General features: G+C 31.4%; 3 protein-coding genes across 9 annotated transcripts; 1 reads left to right on the top strand and 2 right to left on the bottom strand.

Annotated features, from left to right (window-relative positions):
* Nucleotides 1-9: 9 nt before the first annotated feature.
* On the bottom strand, nucleotides 10-13,986 carry LOC130797276 (cellulose synthase-like protein E6). Of its 7 annotated transcripts, none has more exons than XM_057659814.1 (10): nucleotides 13,741-13,986; nucleotides 13,031-13,090; nucleotides 10,974-12,412; nucleotides 8,116-8,422; nucleotides 7,615-7,755; nucleotides 6,623-6,754; nucleotides 6,245-6,457; nucleotides 5,882-6,106; nucleotides 1,356-1,700; nucleotides 10-679 (listed from the first exon to the last, which is right to left on the bottom strand). In XM_057659814.1, exons 3-10 carry the CDS (start codon nucleotides 11,246-11,248, stop codon nucleotides 125-127), a joined length of 2,193 nt encoding a protein of 730 aa, XP_057515797.1. In that variant the 5' UTR covers nucleotides 11,249-12,412; nucleotides 13,031-13,090; nucleotides 13,741-13,986; the 3' UTR covers nucleotides 10-124. The 7 variants fall into 7 exon arrangements, with proteins under 7 accessions (XP_057515797.1, XP_057515796.1, XP_057515799.1 ...); XM_057659813.1 differs by having other exon boundaries at nucleotides 13,737-13,982; XM_057659816.1 differs by having other exon boundaries at nucleotides 10,974-11,169; nucleotides 13,737-13,982.
* Nucleotides 13,987-14,839: 853 nt separating this feature from the next.
* LOC130797275 (prefoldin subunit 4) lies at nucleotides 14,840-20,097 on the top strand. Its single transcript, XM_057659812.1, has 3 exons — nucleotides 14,840-14,997; nucleotides 15,098-15,208; nucleotides 19,647-20,097. Exons 1-3 carry the CDS (start codon nucleotides 14,989-14,991, stop codon nucleotides 19,905-19,907), a joined length of 381 nt encoding a protein of 126 aa, XP_057515795.1. The 5' UTR covers nucleotides 14,840-14,988; the 3' UTR covers nucleotides 19,908-20,097.
* A 2,071-nt stretch (nucleotides 20,098-22,168) lies between these two features.
* Nucleotides 22,169-23,035, bottom strand: LOC130828457 (PRA1 family protein E-like; the record flags this gene model as incomplete). Its single annotated transcript, XM_057694445.1, has 1 exon — nucleotides 22,169-23,035. A coding segment is annotated over one exon (681 nt), but the record flags the coding sequence as incomplete, so codon positions are not given.
* Nucleotides 23,036-25,557: the final 2,522 nt, after the last annotated feature.

The following is a 25,557-nucleotide window of genomic DNA, read 5'->3' as shown; positions in this document are numbered from 1 at the left end:
CATAGAACATTAAGCTTATAATACCATAGACTTTTTAGAGTATATGGAGTGAAAAATATTTACGAGTGTTTTAAATTACAATATATCGACGTCTTTTCGAATGTTTGTTGGTAATTTGTCATTGTTAAAACATTAAAAACAGAATACAAATAAAAAGAGCTATGAAGATTGCCTTAATGGTTACAAAGATGGGCATCTTGCCTTTATCATTCCTCAAAACACTCCCATACAAAGGCAAATTGATTAGAACCAAAACTCCACATAGTACAATTTGCAATGCCAATTTATCAATGAGCATCTCTCTTTCATTCTTCATCCCCATCATAACCTTCTTAACCATTGCCAAGAAGGTAAACAAATTCAACAATGCTATGGATTCCAAGATGACAAACATGGATGAATCAACCCCGAATTCCATGATATCGTTTTCGTATCTTTTCGACACATTTTTATCTGTTATTTTGGATGTTATCACAAATTTCATGCTAGAGAATCCCAAGAGTTTTAGAATTGTATCAATGATTGCCAAGAGGTAAGAGGTTGTTCTCTTGTACAACCACATTCTTTGTTCATTCCACCAGCCTAAAAGAGTGCTGCCGCAGTGTAGATATTCTCCTAGACTGTAAGAGTTCTTGGCTATGATGATATAACCAAAAGGAAGAAACCATGTGCTTGATATCTAACAACAAATCAATAAGGAAATCAACGTAAGTGATAGAGTATATAACAAAATGAGGGTTCAATCATCCGTTTAAGTTTTTAGTTGGTTTGGTTTTAGGGGCGGATCTAATATAAAATTAAATAACGCTGACAATATTCTGAAAAATTGTGCTTAACGAGGTTTGATCTCGAGTTAATGTTGTCATATAGCAAAACTCCTACCAACTTAATCAACACATATCTTATCATCTATAGGTATATGGTTTTATACATTACTTGAATGCACTTAGTTGACAACGTTGATAAGCCTTGGATCCGCCTTTGTTCAGTTCCTTGACATGGCATCAAAAACCAACATTACAGTAGGTCACAGACTCACAATATATGAGGTAGGTCTTGTGTGAACTAGAGGGTATGATGGAGTATATAACATATTCAAATGTTTTAGCCATCTGTTTAAACTTTTGATTGAGATTATTCTTTTGAGAATATAAAACAATAGAAAAACATGAAACTATTCTTTTCAACTGAATAGAAATTAACTAATTACTAGTGTATACAACATATATCTTGGAGGTTAACCATCAGCTTTAACATTTAATTGAAATGATTCCTTAACAACGTGACAGAAGATCACGAGCACTCAACTAAACAAGGAACAAGTGAAATAAAGTTGATGAAATAGAGTAAATTACCTCAGGAAATAAGGAAGTGCCTTTGAGCATATAAAGTGATGGGATGATGCAATAATAAAAGGTAGCAAAACAATTGAATGCCCAAAAATTATAGTGCAAGTAACCCAAAAAAAGACCAAAGCGTAGTCTTGCAAGTTGAAACAATAAAGAAGAATGGTATAACATGATCTCAACCCAACCAGCAGTCCATCTATTATGTTGGATTAAGCTATCGATCAATGTGATTGGAGCCACCCCTAAGAAAGCACGCCTTTCTGGATTCATCATCACTGATTTCCATCCTCGACAATGGATTCCCAACCCTGTTAGTATATCTTCAATGGCGCATCCATATTTCAAACCCATCTGTAATTTAATGTCACAATGCTCGGTGATTATGATATATTGGCTGGAGTTGTTGGTTGGCTTGATTAATATTGAAGTATTGATTGAGTTGGTAGTTGTTAAACACTATTTTTCATCAAATTTATAAGTCATTATCTTAACATATTAGACCTTATTGACCATAATTTATTGTTGGGATGGTTTGTCCCATATCGATGATTTATAGATGGTTTGCACACTTTATAAGTTATTAGAGCTCTTTCTTCTATTTTCATATGATTTTGAGATGGTATCTCCTTGCTTATGAAGTGTTACACCCCTTATTTTTCTAATTATATCCTAGCATTAATATTAATATATATCATAAGTTTAGCTCAATTTAACATGTCATCAGAGCTAGGGGTGTTCAAAACTGGGTAATCCGGGTACCCGCTTTTTCGGGTACCTAAATTGTGATCCGGTTTCGACCCGGTTTAAATCGGGTCGGAAACCGGATACCCGGTTTTCTTAGAATGTTTTTTTTTTTTTTTTTTTTTTTTGTCTTTTTTTCGTTTAACTATGCGTTTTTATCTCTATTTTTATTTAAAATATTTTTTTATATAAAATTCAAATACTAACTCTTCAAAAATATTTAGGTTAATTAGTCATAAAAGAAAAATTAAGAAAATTAAAGAATAATATTGTTACACATTGGTTTAAGTAAGAACAATTATACAAAAAAAATTTATCTACGGGAGAAAAATTATATTAAGATTCAACCCAAAATTAGCTTAATAGATACCATCATTATCTTACTTATGAAAAAGTAATAAAAAAATATAAAATAAAATAAAATAACCGGATACCGGGTACCCAGTTTGCAAAAATATGTAACCTGGATCCGGATCCGGTACCCGGTTTAAAAACCGGGTACCCGATCCGGATTATCGGCTTTACAAAAACCGGGTAAATAGAAGAGCTCTTTCTTCTATTTTCATATGATTTTGAAATGGTATCTCCTTGCTTATGAAGTGTTACACCCCTTATTTTTCTAATTATATCCTGGCATTAATATTAATATATATCATAAGTTTAGCTCAATTTAACATGTCATCAGAGCTAGGGGTGTTCAAAACTGGGTAATCCGGGTACCCGCTTTTTCGGGTACCTAAATTGTGATCCGGTTTCGACCCGGTTTAAATCGGGTCGGAAACCGGATACCCGGTTTTCTTAGAATGTTTTTTTTTATTTATTTTTTTTTTGTCTTTTTTTCGTTTAACTATGCGTTTTTATCTCTATTTTTATTTAAAATATTTTTTTATATAAAATTCAAATACTAACTCTTCAAAAATATTTAGGTTAATTAGTCATAAAAGAAAAATTAAGAAAATTAAAGAATAATATTGTTACACATTGGTTTAAGTAAGAACAATTATACAAAAAAAATTTATCTACGGGAGAAAAATTATATTAAGATTCAACCCAAAATTAGCTTAATAGATACCATCATTATCTTACTTATGAAAAAGTAATAAAAAAATATAAAATAAAATAAAATAACCGGATACCGGGTACCCAGTTTGCAAAAATATGTAACCTGGATCCGGATCCGGTACCCGGTTTAAAAACCGGGTACCCGATCCGGATTATCGGCTTTACAAAAACCGGGTAAATAGAAGAGCTCTTTCTTCTATTTTCATATGATTTTGAGATGGTATCTCCTTGCTTATGAAGTGTTACACCCCTTATTTTTCTAATTATATCCTGGCATTAATATTAATATATATCATAAGTTTAGCTCAATTTAACATGTCATCAGAGCTAGGGGTGTTCAAAACTGGGTAATCCGGGTACCCGCTTTTTCGGGTACCTAAATTGTGATCCGGTTTCGACCCGGTTTAAATCGGGTCGGAAACCGGATACCCGGTTTTCTTAGAATGTTTTTTTTTATTTTTTTTTTTTGTCTTTTTTTCGTTTAACTATGCGTTTTTATCTCTATTTTTATTTAAAATATTTTTTTATATAAAATTCAAATACTAACTCTTCAAAAATATTTAGGTTAATTAGTCATAAAAGAAAAATTAAGAAAATTAAAGAATAATATTGTTACACATTGGTTTAAGTAAGAACAATTATACAAAAAAAATTTATCTACGGGAGAAAAATTATATTAAGATTCAACCCAAAATTAGCTTAATAGATACCATCATTATCTTACTTATGAAAAAGTAATAAAAAAATATAAAATAAAATAAAATAACCGGATACCGGGTACCCAGTTTGCAAAAATATGTAACCTGGATCCGGATCCGGTACCCGGTTTAAAAACCGGGTACCCGATCCGGATTATCGGCTTTACAAAAACCGGGTAAATAGAAGAGCTCTTTCTTCTATTTTCATATGATTTTGAGATGGTATCTCCTTGCTTATGAAGTGTTACACCCCTTATTTTTCTAATTATATCCTGGCATTAATATTAATATATATCATAAGTTTAGCTCAATTTAACATGTCATCAGAGCTAGGGGTGTTCAAAACTGGGTAATCCGGGTACCCGCTTTTTCGGGTACCTAAATTGTGATCCGGTTTCGACCCGGTTTAAATCGGGTCGGAAACCGGATACCCGGTTTTCTTAGAATGTTTTTTTTTATTTTTTTTTTTTTTGTCTTTTTTTCGTTTAACTATGCGTTTTTATCTCTATTTTTATTTAAAATATTTTTTTATATAAAATTCAAATACTAACTCTTCAAAAATATTTAGGTTAATTAGTCATAAAAGAAAAATTAAGAAAATTAAAGAATAATATTGTTACACATTGGTTTAAGTAAGAACAATTATACAAAAAAAATTTATCTACGGGAGAAAAATTATATTAAGATTCAACCCAAAATTAGCTTAATAGATACCATCATTATCTTACTTATGAAAAAGTAATAAAAAAATATAAAATAAAATAAAATAACCGGATACCGGGTACCCAGTTTGCAAAAATATGTAACCTGGATCCGGATCCGGTACCCGGTTTAAAAACCGGGTACCCGATCCGGATTATCGGCTTTACAAAAACCGGGTAAATAGAAGAGCTCTTTCTTCTATTTTCATATGATTTTGAGATGGTATCTCCTTGCTTATGAAGTGTTACACCCCTTATTTTTCTAATTATATCCTGGCATTAATATTAATATATATCATAAGTTTAGCTCAATTTAACATGTCATCAGAGCTAGGGGTGTTCAAAACTGGGTAATCCGGGTACCCGCTTTTTCGGGTACCTAAATTGTGATCCGGTTTCGACCCGGTTTAAATCGGGTCGGAAACCGGATACCCGGTTTTCTTAGAATGTTTTTTTTTATTTTTTTTTTTTTGTCTTTTTTTCGTTTAACTATGCGTTTTTATCTCTATTTTTATTTAAAATATTTTTTTATATAAAATTCAAATACTAACTCTTCAAAAATATTTAGGTTAATTAGTCATAAAAGAAAAATTAAGAAAATTAAAGAATAATATTGTTACACATTGGTTTAAGTAAGAACAATTATACAAAAAAAATTTATCTACGGGAGAAAAATTATATTAAGATTCAACCCAAAATTAGCTTAATAGATACCATCATTATCTTACTTATGAAAAAGCAATAAAAAAATATAAAATAAAATAAAATAAAATAAAATAACCGGATACCGGGTACCCAGTTTGCAAAAATATGTAACCTGGATCCGGATCCGGTACCCGGTTTAAAAACCGGGTACCCGATCCGGATTATCGGCTTTACAAAAACCGGGTAAATTATCCGGTTTTGAAAACCGGATACCGGATAATCCGGATCGGATATTTCGGATCAGGTTTTTTTGCACACCCCTAATCAGAGCTAACGATTCTGATTAATTGGGATCCTAATTAATTACTCTCACATGTGAGGGGGTGTTGGGATGATTTGTCGTACGTCAATGAATTAACGATTGTACTTATAAGTCATTGGATCATTGGAGCGCTTCCTTCTTCCATTGTCATATGGTTTAGGACTGATGTCTCCTTGACTTATAATAAAGTAAGCACACCCCATAATTTACCAACTATATGATGACATTGATAATAAGTCCAATTCAATTTAATACTTTTAATCTGAATTTATTTTTAGTGAAATCAATTTTACAAACAAATCCTAACTTCTTAAGTTTTTTGTCATTAGCATTTTGAGAAAGAAAGAAGTAAAGAAATCGGACCTCTTTTCCCCATTGAGTGTTCATCTCATAAGTACAACTAGCAAGACCCTTGGCTTTATCTTCCAATTCATCCACTTTACCTTCCACATATATACCATTTTGCATATTCCACTCAAATTTATAGTCTTTGCTATACTTCCTTCCGTACAAAATCTCTCTTTGGTGAAAACAGCCCGTTCCAATATAGAATGCACCTCCTAACGCATCCATACCCGGCAACTCCACCTTCATGTACATAAACCAACAAATATGTTGTACGACTTAAACTCACTATACGAATATTCAAACATAATAAGTATTATATTACTTCTGTTCTTACAATCTCACATCAAAATAAAAAGAACGGAAAAATTAAAAACGTACTTGTTGGATGACTCTGATTGAGGCACCATAAATATTGTTCTTAGTGATATTTTCAAATACTTGGGGAAATTGTACAAATGCAATGCCTTGGCTCTTCTTCTCGTCCATGAAGAAACAAAGTGCGTCACGAATAGATTGTGAATTGTTTGAGTACATATCACAATCCACATTCAGGATTATTGGTGCATTGCTAATTTTTGAAGATATTCGAATCTGCATTTACAATTTTACATAATTATATCTTAATAATAGGCGTCAAGAGAATTAGGTAATGATCGTGCTATAATATAACGTGATACTATATAACACATCATAGTACATTACTACGTGTTACGTACAACTAAAATTAAATTTGAGTTGATGGCTGAATGAGATTACCAATGCATTCATAGCTCCAGCTTTAAAGTTGTGGAAGTGCTGAGGTCGCTTCTCTCGGGCTAAATAGACAAGAGTAGGTAAAGTGCACCCCTCAACATCTTTTGCCTTTGAATCTCTGTTATCTATTAATATCTACACGCAAAAACATTTGAGCTAGCTAGGAGATATACTGGCTCCGTTTGCAAGAAATTGTCACGATTATATATTGTATACAAATTGAGAAATAATGTGAACATTGAATTGTTTGGATAATATTAAAGAAGATTTATAATAAGTGAACATTGAATTGTTTGGATAATATTGAAGGAGAGTTAAGAACAGACTAAAAAGAAAGTGTGATAATTTTTTAAGTACAAAAGGAATATAAAGTAATTTCTTTGTCCCATTCATTTATCATCATTAGTTATTTTGATATGTCTTACTCATTTAGCATATTTTTTAATTTGGACAATAGTACACCACTTTCTTCTAACATTATTCATATATTTTATTTCTTATTTAATTTCATCCACACGATTTAATTTATCACTTCATTTATTACCAAATATTCATATATTGCTTAAAAATTTCCATCTTCAATGTGAACAATACTTGTTTAAAGGAAATCAAGTATTTGTTATAAGTATTGAAAATATGAGAGCCATAAACTAAATTCAATTAGAAAAAAAATTTGAAGAAACCAAACCCTAAACGAACTATACTTGTTCGAGTGCAGGTTATGACTTATGACCTTAGGCTTGGCACAAAGAACAATACAAGGATTTATGAAACTTCAATCATGAAGGTCCTACTTAGTTAAACTTTGAAAAATATTCACTAAAAATCAATTTAACTCAGCAAATATAGTTCCAATCGATAAAATTCAGCTTTAATTGATAAAAACAATTTTGATCGATAAAAACTAACCCTTTGACTTTAATTTGGAACCGCAACATATCTAACCCTTTAGAAATTTGTTTTAGAAAAATCATAAATGAAGAATTAGTAAATACCTGAAGGATAGTGTCATGGTCAATTTTAGAAGAAAATGAGCTTTTCCACTGCAAAAATCCTTTGTGCTGATCATACACTTCTGGAATTCGACCAATTTTTATTGATTCTTCGATTCGCTTTTGCATTTCTTCATAAATTTTCTATAAAAGACATATACGGTAAGATTTATATAAAATTATGATAAATAAATAAATAAATACACACAACATGAAAAATTGATAGAAACATACGTCTAAAACAAAGTAGTGCATGTAATAGATACATAAAAACACAAATAATAGAAAAGTACTTGTGAAACAAAGTAACACTTGTTACCAAAAAGAATCATTTATTAAAAAAAGGCCTGTACTTATTTATTAATTATAGAAAGATACGTGCATGTATAGACTATATAATATATCTTGAAGTTTTAACCATTAACTTGAACTTTTGGTTGAGTTGGTTATTTACAAAGCGTAAAACAAGACTTACATAAGTAGATTTAAATTTGGAAAGCATACCTTAATTTGTACAAAATTAGTAGAATGGTTGGTATCCATAGAGGCAAAATAGACAAGAGGAGACCTTGGCTCAACATTAAATTTTCTACAATAAGGCAACCAATATTTAGAGAATTTGGAAGCCTCAAAGAGAGAATAAAAGGTTAAAATAGAGCAGGCATCATCAGATAAATAAATGGTGAGCTTGTTTGGTGGGTAATTGTAAGCCATGACTGATAATACTGTGTTGATCACCATTATTGGTGGCTCTCTCACTGGATCTGCAGTACATACAAATATGTCCACCTTCGGTAGTTCATTCTCGTACCTATAATTACGAGAATCACAGTTATATATATGTTGTTGTATCTGGAGTTACCAGCAAACAAGAGTGCGTATTAGAACTCTTGATACAAATATGTGTCAAGGAACCAACTCAACCAAAAGCTTAAGCTGATGGTTGAGGCCCCAGGATATGTTATATACTCTATTATAGGATAAAATTGTAGAAACTAACAATATGTAGTAACATTATAAACATACTTGCAAAATTGTAGGTTCAAAGACGATCTATTCCAAATATTTTATTTGATGTTTATATAATTAATTAATTAACATTATTATTTGGTATATACTAAAAAAATAAATAATTTATCATTTATTATACGTAAAATATTTATAATAGGCATGCATACTGATATTACACTAGGGGATATCATAAATGTATAGAAACTAAGTACCGTCTATGTTATAAGAGTCATTCAAAGATATTTAGTGTTGTTTTTTATTATTTGCTTATTTGTTGTATAATATACGGTATTTTGTAATTTATACTTTAAAATAAATCATTTATTATACATAAAATTTATAGTACTATAAATATTACACTAGTATAGTTAATTAGGGGATTCATAATATATAAAAATTAACTAATTAATAACGATATGTCGATATATATTAATTTCTTAATTTTGACAGGAAAGAAGAATGATTTCAGTAAAAATAAGCTAAAAACAATCTACAATATTTTTAATTATAAAAGGATATTTAACCCGGATAATTGAATCTCTTATCATATATAGATTCATAGTGTAGCATATTGATTGATGGGAAATTGGGAAAGAATATCTAATCCCACTAAAAATAATCAACCAATCTACAATCTACTACGTTGGGTGATTTGATTTGAGTATTTTCTTGACCTAAATGGAAAAAATGAAGAAATGGAAAGGCCACTTTTTTTTTAGTCAAATGTGCTCTAAAAAGTCATAAAAAGTTGATGGAATCATTATGGAAAACTCATTAGTTCTTGATTTTCCATTATATAATCTACCATTACTATTGTGAGATATTGTCTATTCATGAGATAAATAATTTATTATATTTTTATAATTTATATTAATTGGGCTATGCAGTTTATTTATGAGGTGCGTGACACAGTAAGATCACCTCATATAACAATTTGTGTATAATATTGTTTCTTTGAATTCTAAAAGTCTAAATTCACATAGTTAACACTCATTTACAAACTTTATTTGATCTTTTGTTGAGTATAAAAAAAAATATATAATCAAGTAGAATTTTGATTCGGGTGTATTTCTAAAATATTAATTTATAAAATTTCATTTATGTGTTTATACACAGATTGTTAAAATAAAGTAATATAGCATTAAAAATATGAAATGATACATGATTTGAGAAAAAGAGAAAACATGGTGTGAGTCGGCTGTACTGGTATATATATGGAGGCAACCTTCTCGGATATAATCGTAATAAGGATTCATTTTTCCAGGTTTTACCAAACAAAAATTTAATCCGTCGGTCACACAATATTGGTAACATATTAGTAACATATTTCATTTTGGATTATTTAATTTTATTGGTTATATTTAAATTTATTTTTTTTACAAAAAGTGAATGAGAAAATAAATAAAGTCATGATCATAAACAAAGTTGTAGTCATCATCATTCCAACATTTCGCTCGAAAAAAAATCTGAATGAAGGAAGATAACAAACAATTCCTACTCATACTCCTTCTAAAGATTTTTAAACAATTTTCAGTTTTTGTGTTAATCACTTGATTAATCAAGGACTAATAATATTTGCACTATTGAAAATAAGCTGTCTACTGCGGATTTGGAGAACTCAATTGACAATAGAATTCTAATGGGTCCATACCTTTGTACTGTTGGCATTAAATCAAAATTAAATGATAATTTAAAGTAATATAATAGCTTGAGAAAATATTTCCAAACGTAGAATTCGGTTTTGTTAAATATGTTCTAACCCGACTTCACCTGACTAAATAAATTTATAATTATGTAAAAATTAATGTAGACACTAAACTTGATTTTAAATCGACCCAAAGCACGTGACTCGAAATCAATCCAATAAACATCTCTAGCTTTTTGATCGATCAAATAATTTAAACATATTCGTATAATGACTTAAGCTAGTTAAAAGCTGATTTTTAAGGTAAAACTAAAAATTACTTCTAATAGTTTTTTTCATTGACTTTTGCTTTTGGTCTACTTTTACTCTTACAAAGGTCCAATCATTAGCAAATAATTTTACCAAATAGCTAGCTTAAACAATTGTGTTATCAACCAATATTTTTCAGCTAATAATTTCACGTAACAATTTCAGCTAACAACAATAGTATTTGCCAAACATAGCCAAAGAGCAAATTTTATTGAATTCTGTTGAGATGATTTATCTCAAATCGATAAATTAAAAATGGTAATAATTTTCTGATTATATGCTAGCAATAAGTCCAATTTAATTTAACAAATTTTATCTGCTTTTGATATGAAAATTTCAAGTGAATTATGAGAACATGATGCAAATAAAAACAATATAGAAAATAGTTATAATTTACCTAAGAGAAAGTCGATCTTTAAAGGTAGTACGAAAAACAAGATTCCAACGAAGAACTTGAGTAAGTATCCAATAGAAAGTGAACCAAATTTCAGCCACAAATAATCCGACCCAAACCCATCTTCCTTCATCATCCTTGGAGCGAATATGAGTGATTCTATAAACCCATACAACAATTATTGATATTAAAATTGACCCTGCAAATAATTTGTTAATCAACCTTCCTTTAGCTTTCTTTGTTTCAAATAATGATTGATATTCTTCATCGTTTTCCATATTTCTTACGTCACTCTTTATACCTCTTGATTTTTTGAGTTGGAAGAATATGAAATACTTATTAAATACTAACTAGTATTGTCCAAATAAATAGACCTAAGCATTAAGTGAGTGCACCCGTCAATCACGTCAATTCCAATATTTAATATTTGTCTAACTTTATAATTGAATTAACCTATCTTTAAAATGAAATTTAAATTATATAAAAATTAATGTGAAAATAAGATCTGATTTTAAATAATTTGTAATACATGGCCTAAAATTGACCTAATAATTCAAATTAACACCTCCATAATAAACTCAAAATCTTACAAAATTCATAAATTGATGAAAACCGTCTAAATTCACCCAATTTAATCCTTTTTCATTTATGAAAGGTCAATCATTTTTTTGTGCAATGAAAAAAAAATCCAACAAAAAGAAGAAAAAAATTATAATTATGAACTTGTGGTTGGATCCAATCCTCCAATCATAAGAACGGTTTTCACAAATTCTCATTTCAGACAGTATTTTAAAAGGTCTTTTATATATGAGACGACTTCAAAATAAGGATCACATCCCACCCCATTCCACAACTCATATTATGTCAGAGGGTTACATGCTTAAGGTCAAAGGCTTAGTTGCGCAAAAGTGATACGGTAGAGGAAGGGGCAGGGTAGGGTTGGTTCAAGCACTAAAGGACAGGGGAGGGTATAACGCCCCTGAATTTCGAGTGACTAACTATACTATATTATATAGCATAATAATTCTACCGAAATTTCGGCAGAGTTCCATTTGAAAAATGGACTGCCTAAAACATTAATTTAGGACCGACGTCCAAAATATAAATCTGTTTCAACAAATCAATCATTCCATATTCCAAACTTTCAACTCCACATAGCTCAATCACCAATGCCTTTCCTAACTCGTAATTTCAGGCGTGTTATTCCACGATTATTATAAGAATAATCGCTAAGGAAAACTATCTAACCAAAATCTAAATCATAACTTATTTAAACTATTACAACCTAACCGAAAAGATTTAACGCAGATTAATATTTACATCTTTAAGTTTTAAAATACTAATTACACATAAAACTAAGGCGGAAAGAAATATTATAACTATATACACAAAATGAGAGGACGTAGCTCTCTGCCCATATCCCGACTCTAACCTTCAGGCACCTGCATATAACGACATGTAATATCAGCCAAATAGGCTAAGCTAGATTCCATACTGTGGATCCAAACATATATGCTGATAGGATACATTAAATATATCCTACAAACCATTTACTTTTCCAAACACAATACTAAAAAAAATCACTTTTCCTTCATTTTATGTTTTCATAAATTAGACACTGTTCATTTTTCTTTACTAAATCATTTTCTTTCAGTCAAATCTATGGAATGGAACGAACTTTATTTCCATTGGGCTAACTAGGCCCTCCGGATAACTATTATACAAAGATCCCTAGTGTGCACACCCCACAAACGGCCAAACCATAGCAGAAGATCTATGTCCAAGGTACTAATCAACGTACACCCAACTATTATGTAGCGTCAAGATAATCCCGACGAGGTTCCAATTCCTCGAGACACCACAAAGGTAATCCCAACCATTTTAAGACATTAAACAATTAGTAACTTTACTGTAATTATTTTATGATTTCAAGGTTCGAAAAACCACATTCTATATTAAGAAGACCATCTCCTTGAGCTTAAACCAATCTGAGCTAAAAAAAATACATATCTTTGTACTCTTTTCTTGTAACTATTAAAGATTCGAGTAAGAAATCTAACCTTTTAAATTACAGCAAACCAACTAGCACAATCAATACGACTCCTCAATGAAATCAGTATCTACAATATAAACAAACATGTATGTGTTTAATAATCAATGGTAGATTTGACTTGACTAGCTAATAAACTTTGTTTTATTTTATTTTATTTTTTTATGAAATATCAACTTTTTATTTGAATTTAATATAACTTATTAGTATGATTTATCTAATTAAACCACCAATATCTTTAATAACCAAAGTAATATTCACCATATCAAAATACTCCCTTAGTTTATTATTAATTAATACTAAAATTACTAATTTAATTTTGAAATTTCAGCAGAAACTTAAAATGGGAATAACTTCTTCCATACAGATCCAAATTATATGTTTTTCGAGCCTATTTTGGGTAAAATTTCAATACGAACAACTTTTGTGAAATAGTATATTTATAAAAACTGCTCAGAAACTGATTAAATTGGTATTTTTTGAAACTGCCAGAAATTCTTACGAATTTCTTCTACATAATACTTCAAGATAAATGATAGAAAATTAATAATCTAGGTTACTAATAAACACATAACTAACTCTTAATTACAATTAATTCATCCATAGAACCTCAAAATAAAAAAAAATTAAAAAAAAAAACCCAAATCAATTTCCCTACATAAACCCTATTTTGTAAAACTTAACAAAATCAAAATTAAATGAAAGATTGAACTTACCCACCATCAAATGAGATTAGAACTCAACAAAGCTCGGAAAATCACCACTTGAATGGGCCCTAAACGCTCAAAATGAACCGAAACCCTAAATTCTTGTCTCGTCCTTAGTTGGTTGAAGAAGTGTTCTTATAAGATGGTGAGGATTAATGGTGAAGATACAAATAGTAATGAGAATAAAAGATAGAGTAAAAGATATTGAGATGAGAGACATAAAATGAGAATAAGCATGATAAACAAATGAAATTATGTCTATCCTTCCACCGTTTCAACTATTTGTTTTATTATTATTATTATTATTATTATTATTATTATTATTATTATTATTATTATTATTTTTCTCCTATACTTTTTACCCTTAATTATACAAATATATCTCTTTGTTTATTGTTTTTAATATCTTTTAAATTATTATTATTTTATTATTATTATTATTATTATTATTATTATAGTATATATGAATTGAGATTAAAAAAAATTAGGGTGTTACAGAGGGGTTGATCCTTTTTAATTTTTATTTTTTTTTTTGTTAACAAAATAACATGTTATAAAATGTAGAAGGTTTTGAAGATATGCCACAAGCAAATGTGTTGTAAAGGTTGAATTATTAAAAATTATCCCGAAGGTGAAAATATGTATATTCAAGTCGGTTTAAAATTGGATTTTTTTTTTTACCATGTTCGTTTTATTTAATTGTTAACCTCTTTTCTATGTTGAGTCAAATCAAGTTCGGTTACAAGGCCGGGTAAATTTCGGGTCATCAAACATCGGTCTTCGGGTTAGTAGAATTATATATTGACAACAGACAAACGAAAGGTAAAGTTATTCAGAAATTTTTTTTTTTTTTTAATATATTATATTTTTAGGTTTAAGGGTTTGCCACAAGCAAATATGTTCCAAAGGTTAAATTATTAAAAATAATACAAAGATGAAATTATTCACAACAAATTTATCCCTAACATGGTCTCTCTAACACGGTATTGTATAAAAATTGCTACAGAAGTTTCGATAGAATTCGACTATCATGCTAGCTACTAGGTTATAATCTTGTATAATTTAATTTATACTATTTTAATCTACATCAACTTTAAAATTGTTAAAATTATTTTGTCAACATATACAATCATTAAATATACTTAAAAAACTTTTACAAAAACCGGCGAAATAGACCCAAAAGACGGTGACAAATAACCTCGCCTTATTCAGCATCTCCGTTTTTCAGAGTAAATCTATCTTCCTCCAATCTTCCAAAAACATGCAACAGGTTAATCTTGTCACCAATTTATTCGAAAATTTCCCTACTTTTTCTCATATTTTGTGTGCGACTACTTCATGAATTTTCATGTCTATGAATTCTAATATAGGGTTCAGGATCAGAGACTCAAGTCACTTGGGAAGATCAGCAAAACATCAACAAGTTTAGTAAACTCAATAATCGATTTCACGAGCTTGAAGATGAGATTAAATTCACTAAAGTATGTTTTTCTTTCTCTATATAATTGTTTCGATATCGATTTGGGTGTTTATATTTGATTGTATTGATGCTGTTCGGTCTTATGTTTGTTTGGTTTTCATGACATAAATGTTGAGGTTTTCTAGGTTAGCCTGTCATTGTAACCTGAATGTCGGCTTATTGAAGAAGATTGTTGTAGGGTTTGTAAGGTTTTTCTTAAATGCTTAAGTAATAATCAATATAAAGTGTAGACGTTGGGATGATTGAAAGATTGGATTTTTTTTTTTTTTTTTTTTTGTTAATTACATGTTCTCCCGGACATGTTAGGGTGTGTTTGGAACATGAGAATGAAAAGACTTATTTAGTGAAAATATGAGCGTGAAAGTGCTTGGCAAAGCTTATTAGAACTGAATTGAAATGAAATGAACTTAATTCAAGTGAATTGAACTGATTATGTGTGTTCTATTGCAGTTTATAATTTATTCACGTTGGAGTTTTTACCAGATTAGGATGACTTCAATGGAATGAATCTTAGGATTATCTACTTTGGTGTAGTCATTTATTTTCGTCTATTAGTTTGACGTCATTTTGTTGATGGCAAATGAACTAGACCCATTTGGGAATTGGGAATCATAAATCTTGATCTAAGCATATGATAAGCTAGGAAAAGTCCTTTTTTTGTTAAAAGTTTCTTAGATGAAGCTCAGCCACTTGTTTAATATTGAGGATTTTTTGGATGGGATATTCATACAACTCGAGGAATGTTTAGTTCTCAGAATCATTTGACTTGATATTGCTGTTTTAGTTGCAAGAAATCAGTTTTCATTGCCTGGTGTGGATGAGATGTTCTTGCTTTTGGGGGTGTTCAACTAATTAAAATTCTGTTTCTAGAAGTGTAACATGCTTATTTGTTGAGATGATATGCAAATTGGTTACCAATATAAGCACTATAAACAAATGAAAGGTAAACTTCTAACTTCTAACATTGTATTTCAACTTAGAAACTAGAGAAAGATTAATATTCTAGCTTCTTGTTTTGACAGACTGTTATTATAAAAGGAGAGAAAGATAACTTACATACAACTTATTAACTGCTTAACTAACTATATGCAGTAATAATAAAAGCAATTGTTGAGTTCTTCTTGTTGTTGAGCTAGAAGGTAACATGTAACGAGTTGTTGGGTGTAGCTTTGCCAAGTTCTTATGTGCCACCAACATAGTTGTGTCCACTAAATCTCTAATACCCCACCCTAAAGCTGGAAATTCGTAGAATTTGGCCCAATCCTAGATCAGAAAGGAGTTCTTTTTGATGGGATTAGAAAGAACTTAAGTAAACACATTTGTCAAATGTGAGAGATTGGGACATAAGGAAGATTAATGAGTCCTTCATGGACCTTTTTGCTTGTGAAAGGACAATCAAGCTCTATGTTTTTTGTTCATTCATGGAAAATTGGGCTCTTATTGGCATTCATAGAGGACTGATTATCACAATGGAGGATGATCAATTTGTGGCCTTGTACACTTTATTCTTGTAATATTGACCATTGAAGTGACTTCAATGGCAGCAAACACGATTTATCTATACTCTGCTTCAGAGGATGATTTAAAGATCATTCCTTATATTCAGGATTGCAGGATCATTGCCAAGCATAAGAATGCAAGGAGCAATTAATCTGTTGAATAAGCCTTGTAAAGTTAGCTAATCAGTAGCCTGCGACCTTATTTATTGGCCTAAAGTGCTGGAGATATTGCAGAGCATGATGCAATGCTTCAACCTGTGGAAGTCTGGGATGCTGCATGAATTGAATAGGCTTTGAAAAGGCTATAAAGGGTCTGGAAGACTATGTGTCAAGAAATTCAGCTTCTCGGCCAAGCATCTGTATGGAGAAGGATTATCGTAGAGGTGTTACCGGTATTTTAGAGATAACAAAAACACAATCTTGTATAAGTTCCTTAATAAAACTTTGTTGGGTATTAACAATACCTTAGGAAGGTGGCAGTCTGGCAGACATCAATGCCCAAGAAGAAAATTTCAGATTTACCCAAATTTTCAATATTGAAAGTTCCATCTTGTGTTACTCAGCCATCAACCTAGCAAGCCTTGTCGTGAAGCTTGCTTCATGTCATATAGAGTTCTATAGTTCGCATACGTTATGGCCTGGGTTAACTTGTTAAGTACACCCTAAGGAACCTTCATACGAACACCTACCAAATCCCTGTAAGAAAAGCGTTGTTGACAGCCAATTGAAACAAAGCCCCATGCTTGTTGGTTGCAATACCAATGAGGAGAAAAGGTCTCCAAATAAACGACTACATAATTATGTATAAAACCCTTGGCGACAAATTGGGCTGCCATTTATCTTTATAGAATAATGTCTGCCTTACATTTAATCTTATTTGCAGCCATCCACATTCTTTCCCGGTGGAAGAACTACAAGATCCCAAGTGTGATTCTCATGTAAGACTGGCAATCCCTTGGTCATGGCTTGAATTCTGTTGGGATCCTCGGAAGATAAATCCTAGGTTCAACAGAGTGGTAGGACTTTAAAATGGATGCTTGATGAGAAGAAGGGCGATCATCATAATGGATCAGATTACACCAATGTGTGGACTGAATTTGAGGGCTTAGGTTGCAAACATAGTCTTATAGATGAGTACGAGGCTAGTAGGCCTGGTTGACTTTCTTATTGATGGGTTTCAGAGGAAGAGATGCTAATATCATGTATTTCAGAAGAATAAAGAACTGGAGAGAGAATGCTATTGGAAGTTAAAACTAGGAGAAGAAGTGAGTGAGGGATAGAAAGAGGCATTATATTCTGTTACGGTAGGAAGATATATTTTGGAGCAAGAATTTGTACATTTTGGATCAAAGTGAAAAGATAAATGATGTTCAAAGAAAATAATGTTCCTAAAGATATAAGTGGTGTTGGTTTTTAGGCTTAATATTCTATTATCTTTTTTGACCATTAGGATAGCCCATGAAAATGCCAAGGAATAGCCATCAATCCAATTTGGATCAGTGAGCTTTGGGAGTAGAGATGTAATATAAGCATCCAAAGACTCAAAAGATGTCTAGTAAAGGTTTGGTTTCATATATTTACTCTTAAGGAGTAGAATATGCAAGAGTTTCTAGAGGCATGTGATTCACCGGATAAGTAGCACAAGGGACGCATTCCATCTTAAAGTGAATTGTATGATTGGATTGAGACCATAATTCTCTGTCGGTTTGCAATAAATGCTCTTGTTTCCATCCAACAATACGATTTTTCTTTGGTGTATAGGCACCACCTTTTGGTTGTTCAATGCCTTTGCTGCATAAAACATTGGAATGTCTCCCTCACAAAGTTCCTTGGCATTGTCTGTCCATGTCCATATGCAAACTGAACAACTAAAACGTGTCGCAACATGCTGTATAAAAATGTTTGAGACATCAACATCAGATTTTTATTTCAGCAGATGTGTCTATGCTGATCTAGAGTAGTCATCAAAAGTTACAAGCAAACTACATGGATTGCCAGTTTTATGTTTATACAGACCCCACAAAATGTATAAGCTGGAAAATCATGGTGCTTTTGATGCTACTACTAGGAAAAGAAGTTCTAGTTTGCTTTGCTGGAGGACATATATGACAAATGGCTTCTTTTACACTAACCTAGATCAAACACTGACTTAATTTTATTAACCAAATCATAAGTACCATTGGTAGACATCATGCACTGCACCAAAATAACGAGTCTTCATAAAAGAGATTGCTTAAACAGTGATCATGCTTCTCAATAATCTAGTGCCCTTTTGTTGCTTATCATGTCCCTGTGGCCTTTTTATTGAGTAGCCCTCAAACATGCACATTTCAGGTTTATATAAACGTCGCGGCCAAGCTCTTGACAAATATCTGGAGTGAAATGGCGATGAATGGAAAGTTGGGACAACGTTTAATCTTGTCTACAAGTGTGACTGTCCCAGAATGTGTAACATAAATTTTTCTTCCATCAGATATAGTTATTTAGTGATCATCAAAGAATGAGGAAAGGTTCAATGCCATCAAACCATTCTAACTTGGTTTAAATGTGATTTGTGGGTTTGCTATCTGCAATCCAGCCATTATCAAAATAAGATAGGAACAAAATGTTCCTGCTAAGAAAGCAAAATGAGTGTCTGTCTCCTCTAGTATGAGAAGAGGAGGATGCCTCATAAGTTTTCTGTTTGAAAACTGTTGAGCAATTGCCAGTGGAATGTTTTAATCATGGCTTAAACAGCTAGCACAAATTCAATCCTCATGGTGAACAGTATTTTCATTAGTTCAGCAGTTCATTACACATAATATCTCTGTTTTCCTTTCCAACTTGAATGTTTCATTCTGCCTTTTAAACAGTTTTCGCAAATTTGTCTTCCTTTTCATTTGTGTGCATGTCAAGTTTCTGACGTTATTGTAATTTGCCGATTCATCTTCCTCTTCTCAGGAAAAGTGTGATAATTTAGAGGATGCAAGTAACGAGCTGATCTTGACTGACGAGGAGATAGTGCGGTTTCAAATAGGTGAGGTATTTGCTCATGTGCCAAAGGATGAAGTAGAAACTCGTCTAGAGGAGATGAAAGAAGCGACTGTCAAAAATTTGGAGAAACTGGAAGATGAAAAGAAGTCCATAGTTTCACAAATGGCTGAATTGAAGAAAATCTTGTATGGCAAGTTTGGGGACTCCATCAATCTAGAAGAAGATTGAAGAATAAGATTTTGTTAACTTTTTTCCTCCCTTCATTGGATTATAAGCTTGCAAACTTTAACAAGCAACTATAAGAGATTTCACCCTGAATTGTTGTACAATTATATGATTATTGAGCTTTGTTGCTTTTTTCCCTGGATTTTGAAGCACAAATTTGCTTATCGGAAGTGGTACATTTGAGTGTTCTGAATTCCATAGCTGTTCATGCGGCTTTTTTTATAGAAGTGTAGCTATTAAAGAAAAAAAACAACATTGATAAGTAAAATTTGCCTAAGGTGTCATAATAAAGCTTTGATCTAAAGAGAGAATCAGATTTATGTCAGATGAAGCATATACTACTTTTCTTCGGAGAAAGATTTGATTCTCAACTCTTTTCCTCAACCTAACTTATAATCTTTAAAAAATAAAAAAAATAAAAACAAAAGTTCTTATCTAAAAGGGAATTGGGTTAAATCACGCACTTAACACTTCAAATTATGATGGAAAGATCAAAACACTTGATGTACTACCAACAAGTAGGGCCTGAGTTGGGTTCTCTTAAACTCTATTTGTTTGTTTTCAGGCTTTTTGTCTTGTTGTTACCTCTAATCAAAAACTCATAATTTCAACTCCTTCACCCTCATTAATATGTCATCTTGTTCAAAGATTATGCACAGGCAAGAGGCAACTCAATCATTCAATCATATCTACCAACCAAAAACTAGTAATCAATAGTCTATACCATGTCATGAGCCATTTGTTCTGCATTACAAGTAGAGCTAGCTATCTCAAATACAGCAATAGTCATCACACAGTACGTTATTCATCGAAATGTTAGCTCTAATTTCAAGCTCTTTTCAAATCACGATGATCACCAAGCCGCCAAAGCCATAAGGACTTAACTACAAAAAGAGGCAATAACAACCTCATACACCCTTTAGACCATTACAAGCTTATCTTATTATATTTCCCTGAAACCCTAAAAAAATGTTTTTAGCAATTACATCAGTACGCATTTAGTCTTATTAACACCAGATTATTTCTCTGAAGACAAATTGCATAAATAGTCTCCGTCCAGATTGCAACAATCACCTTAGCTCTCGGAGTCTTCTTGCTATTAATCTTACCCATTTCATTGATCCCATGGAGGAAGTTAGAGTGCCGAGGAGTAGAGCTGAGAAAGGTAGAGAATTTGTCTTCGACTTTCTTAGCATTATTAAACTGAAAGAACATGCTCGGTAGTTTCAGGCACCGAACTACGGAGTTTACAAGTATCATCCACATTCAATTTCCACATTTCAATCTTATCCAAAGTAGAGAGCTTATTCAGAACCATAAGCCACATGATGAACCTAGCATGGGGATTAGCAATATTTCTGATCATCAACCTACTCCAGCTTAAAGGATATCCTCTAGGTTTTTATTGTACACCTTATGAATAGATAAAGCACCAAAAGTACTAATCAATTCATCCATATTAATTTTAAGCTCTGTGAATAACTATTTCCTTCAATTAAGTTCACTACTCAATCCCTTCCTTTATCAATTAAGTCATAGTAAAAAAGTCAAGCTATAGCCCTATTTGGTAACATAGTGAGTTTGTTCGGCACAAAGGTAGTTGTCAGAGTAGTTGTTAGCTGCTATTGTAGCTCTTATATATTAAGAGTCTAATTCACTAGGTAGAGTATTATGGTAATTGTTCACACTAACACCATATTTGAGAAAAGAAAAGAAAAGAAGGAAAAAAAAAAAGAAGAAAAGGGGTAAGGAAGAAGAGTACATCTTGTTTGTTTAAAACGATAGGAAGGGAAAAACAATAAATTGTATTCTTAACAAATGTGTATGGTTTTCCTTCAAAACCTTTCCGGTTTAAAAGAGATGTATTCTTAACAAATGTGTATGGTTTTCCTCCAAATCTCTCCACTTGCTTTTGCTCCATTTCTCTCTATCCAAACACCTTCGTTTCTCTCTGTCCAAACAAAGTTTAACAGCCACCTGCTACACCGAACCCACCTACTAAAAGAATCTTTATAAAAGAGCACCCCATGGTTCATACTCCTCAATAAGGTAGTGAAATGCCCAAAATTGAACACAAATGCAATGCAGGAAGAAAAGAAAACAGCTAATAAGACATTGCTGACAGCCTGAAACCTTCAAAACCACCATATTCCCATTGACAAACCAACAAGCTATCTTTAAATCGAGCACAGCAACAAAATTTCTAATAACAATAATCTTTAAAGCTCAAATGCACAACAAAATTAAGCAAACAATACAAGAAAGAAATCAAACTTATTTTTTGGCTTTATAAATATCCAGTGTTACAACAAATTGAAAAATCTACCTAAATTCAACAATCATAATTCAACTACAATTAACAAAAAACACAGAAAAACAAAATTCCTCGTGTTACTTACTTTTGTGCAAATCATTCCCACCCCTTTTCTTGACTTGAGTACCCATGAAAATCAAACTATGGCATAGGTAGGTCTCAAAGGTTGACCTTCAGAAACCGAGATTAACCCACCATCAACTACATCATCTTCATCCAAGAACAAATCATCAACACTTCTAAAAGCAGCATGTAAACCCACAATCACAACACCAATTATAAGCGAAATCAATACATTCAACCCAACTTTGGTGAAAACCAAGGCTAAAATGGTGATTATAGAAAGCCCAAGAAGAACTATTCGATCATCAATTGAACGGCCGAAAACAACAACTGGGTCATCCCGTGAAAGATATAGGAAAATCCAAAGGACAAATATAGCTAAGAAAACAATCATAGAAATAGGGTGCCATAAAAGGCTGAGAAAAAGGATGGTGAGGATGATGAGGGAGTAATTGAAGCGGAAGTAGTTGATGTTACGACGAATACGAGCCATGGATTCGGAGTAGGAGGTGGGAAGAGAAAGTGAGGAGAGAGAGAGGAATTCTCGCCATGGCCGGCGGTGGGATATTAGGGTTCGAGTTTGGTGGGTGGTGCGTGTGATGAAAGTATCGACGGATGAGGCGGAGTTGGCAGCGGTGGTGGTGGTGGGAATTGTGCCGTAGTTTGGAATTGTGGGGGTGCTTTTGAAGACATTTTTCTTGATTTTAGGAGAGAATAAGGTATTGGAGTTGAATTGTTGTTTTAAAGGAAGATTTTAAGATTTCAACGGCCAACGGTGGAAAAAAAATTTTGACTTATTATGAGATTAATCTATATAATTAGTTAATTTTTTAAATAATTTTTTTAAATGTTAATTGATTACTTACACACTAAATGTAAATGAGTCAACTCAATAGAGATAGTCTCATAAAAGAATTTGTGAAAAATGTTTGGGATGGTTGGTAATAAATTGTTGTTCATGTTTTGATAATTCGCTTATTTGATCGATTGAAGGTGTTTACTATTTAAGTCAGCCAGATAAGTCATAAAAATATGACAACAAACCAATGGTCAAGAAAGGTTAATTGTGTTATCTTTTTACTTTCTCTGGTTTTAATAGTTGTTACATTTTTGTATTTCACGCTATCTAATACACGATTTTAATCTTTAATATCTTTAATTTCATATGATAAAAAATTCTAAAAAGTTAATATTATGAAAATATACATTAAGATTTAAGACGAATCAAACTAAATTCCGTTTGACTATATTTTATATTATACATGGAGAAATATATACCAAATAAGATCACTTGATGAACAATAGTTGCTATAGCAAATGTAGCAACTATTAAAAACTGGAGATAGTAAATTCGGTTAAAAGTCAGCTTTGTAGCTGAAAAGTCATTTATCAAGCTTTTTTTTATTTTATTTTTTGACCAATTAAACAATTAAAAATCAATTAAAAGTCATTTATCAAACATATTTTGATGGGTTGGTTATGTATAATAGGTACATTTGGAATTTGTTCTTTGCAATCTTGTTGAAGGATAAGCAAATACGAAACAGCCAAGTACAAATCTTTGAATCTCATATCTAAAGGATTACCATTTGGTTTTCAAAAGACCAAACCCAATTGATTGGCTCCCCAACTAACATTGTTGAGCAAAATAATAAGGAAAAATTATAGTGAATAATTTAACTTATTGTTCATTATTTGTAGATAGGGGTGTTTAAAATTAGGTATCGGGTCGACTTGGATTCGGAAATTCGAGTACCCACTTTTTTAGGTGCCTAAAAATGTGACCCGATTCCGACCCGGGTATCCATTCCGGATACTCAGTTTTGTTTATTTTCTAAAAATTGTTTTTTTTTTCCTTTTTTTTAACATTTTTTTTATATAAAATTCAAATTCTAAATTTCTAGAAATACTAACTTAATTAGTCATAAAATGCAATTGAAGGAGTAAAGCCGTAAAAGATGGGGAGAGTTTAGAGTTTAAAAGTTAAAATACAACCATAAGTTAATGAAACCATAAGTTAATGAAATGATAACTTTTTTTCAGGTATAGAAAGCTAAAACAAAATTCCAAACAACAAATTTATTTTCCAGGTATATGAAAATGAAGACTTGCACTTGTTTAATCAAGAAAGATGAAGAACCTTACCAATTATTAGAGTAAAACAATGATTGATACAGATATGCTTTCAAACGTAATAAAATGGAGGCCTAATTATACCAAATCATAGAAACAAATTACAAGAATTTCACCATTTAAATCATCAGTTCAGATTTCATAACTTGTGGGAGTATATTCAAAACTCCAATAACCTGTAGAAGCATTAAAAAAAATATTAAAAATAAATAAATAAATAAATAAATAAACCGGATATCGGGTACCTGGTATTACTAAAATTGATATCTGAATCCGACCCAAATACCCGGTTTATAAATCAGGTATCCGGTCCGAAATACCCTTTATTACAAATCGGATTAATTATCTGGTTTTTTAAACCAGATACCAGATAATCCGGGTCGAGTTTTGCAAACCGGGTTTTTTTGAACACCCCTACCTGTGAATAATTCCACCTTTTGAAATAATTTAACTTTTACTTTCATTTTGTTGTGAATGGACCATTTAAAATACAAATCGGTTATTCCATGTTAATACTAGCCATAACATTCAATAGGTCATCTTACTCCTTCTTTATAAGCTTACTTCCATGGAGTAACACCATACTCAACACTAAAAGTTTAAAGAGAAAAAAAAAAAAAAAAAAAAAAAAAAAAAAAAAAACATTATCTCTAATTTAGTGAAAATCTTAATAATTTTAAAAGATATGAATTCTAATTTCTCTTTTTCTCAAAGTGTTGATTCAATTTTCAGCAATTATGTGAAATGTGAGCATAGTTTCAAAGTAAAGTTGCAAAGGGCGAAAAAAAGCAGGTTTTCGAGCAGGTGAGAATTTTTATTTGTGTCTAAAATGAAAAAAAAGAGGTAGATGGAGACTTTAATGAAGGTTAAAGAGATTTTTTAATTAGAAAAAATAAAAGGTGTTTATATAAATGAAAAGGAAGAAGGATTACTGGTTACTGGTTGTAACCGGTTCTTTACAATAAAGGTTCATCCACAGCAAAAATTATGCAAATGTTGAATTATATAAAAAATTTTAAAAGGTGAATTATTAACAAAGAATGGGTAATAATTAGATTTTATTGGCTTACTAACCTCTGTAATGTCATCTTATCCCACTGTTCAAAAATAAGGGTGATGCACAAGTATGCGGAAACCATAGAG

Source organism: Amaranthus tricolor, chromosome 12 (genome assembly GCF_026212465.1).
Source record: "Amaranthus tricolor cultivar Red isolate AtriRed21 chromosome 12, ASM2621246v1, whole genome shotgun sequence".
In the NCBI taxonomy this organism is placed as follows: domain Eukaryota; kingdom Viridiplantae; phylum Streptophyta; class Magnoliopsida; order Caryophyllales; family Amaranthaceae; genus Amaranthus; species Amaranthus tricolor.
This window is presented reverse-complemented; position numbering and strand designations above follow the sequence as displayed.

Excerpts from the sequence above, each read along its gene's own strand:
- LOC130797275 (XM_057659812.1), top strand. Across the intron at positions 15,209-19,646 it reads ATGAGATTAAATTCACTAAA|GAAAAGTGTGATAATTTAGA; the intron begins GTATGTTTTTCT and ends TCCTCTTCTCAG.
- LOC130797276 (XM_057659814.1), bottom strand. The coding sequence starts at position 11,248 with ATGGAAAACGATGAAGAATATCAATCATTATTTGAAACAAAGAAAGCT. Across the intron at positions 8,423-10,973 it reads AAAGATCGACTTTCTCTTAG|GTACGAGAATGAACTACCGA; the intron begins GTAAATTATAAC and ends TCGTAATTATAG. Across the intron at positions 6,458-6,622 it reads CTGGAGCTATGAATGCATTG|ATTCGAATATCTTCAAAAAT; the intron begins GTAATCTCATTC and ends TTGTAAATGCAG.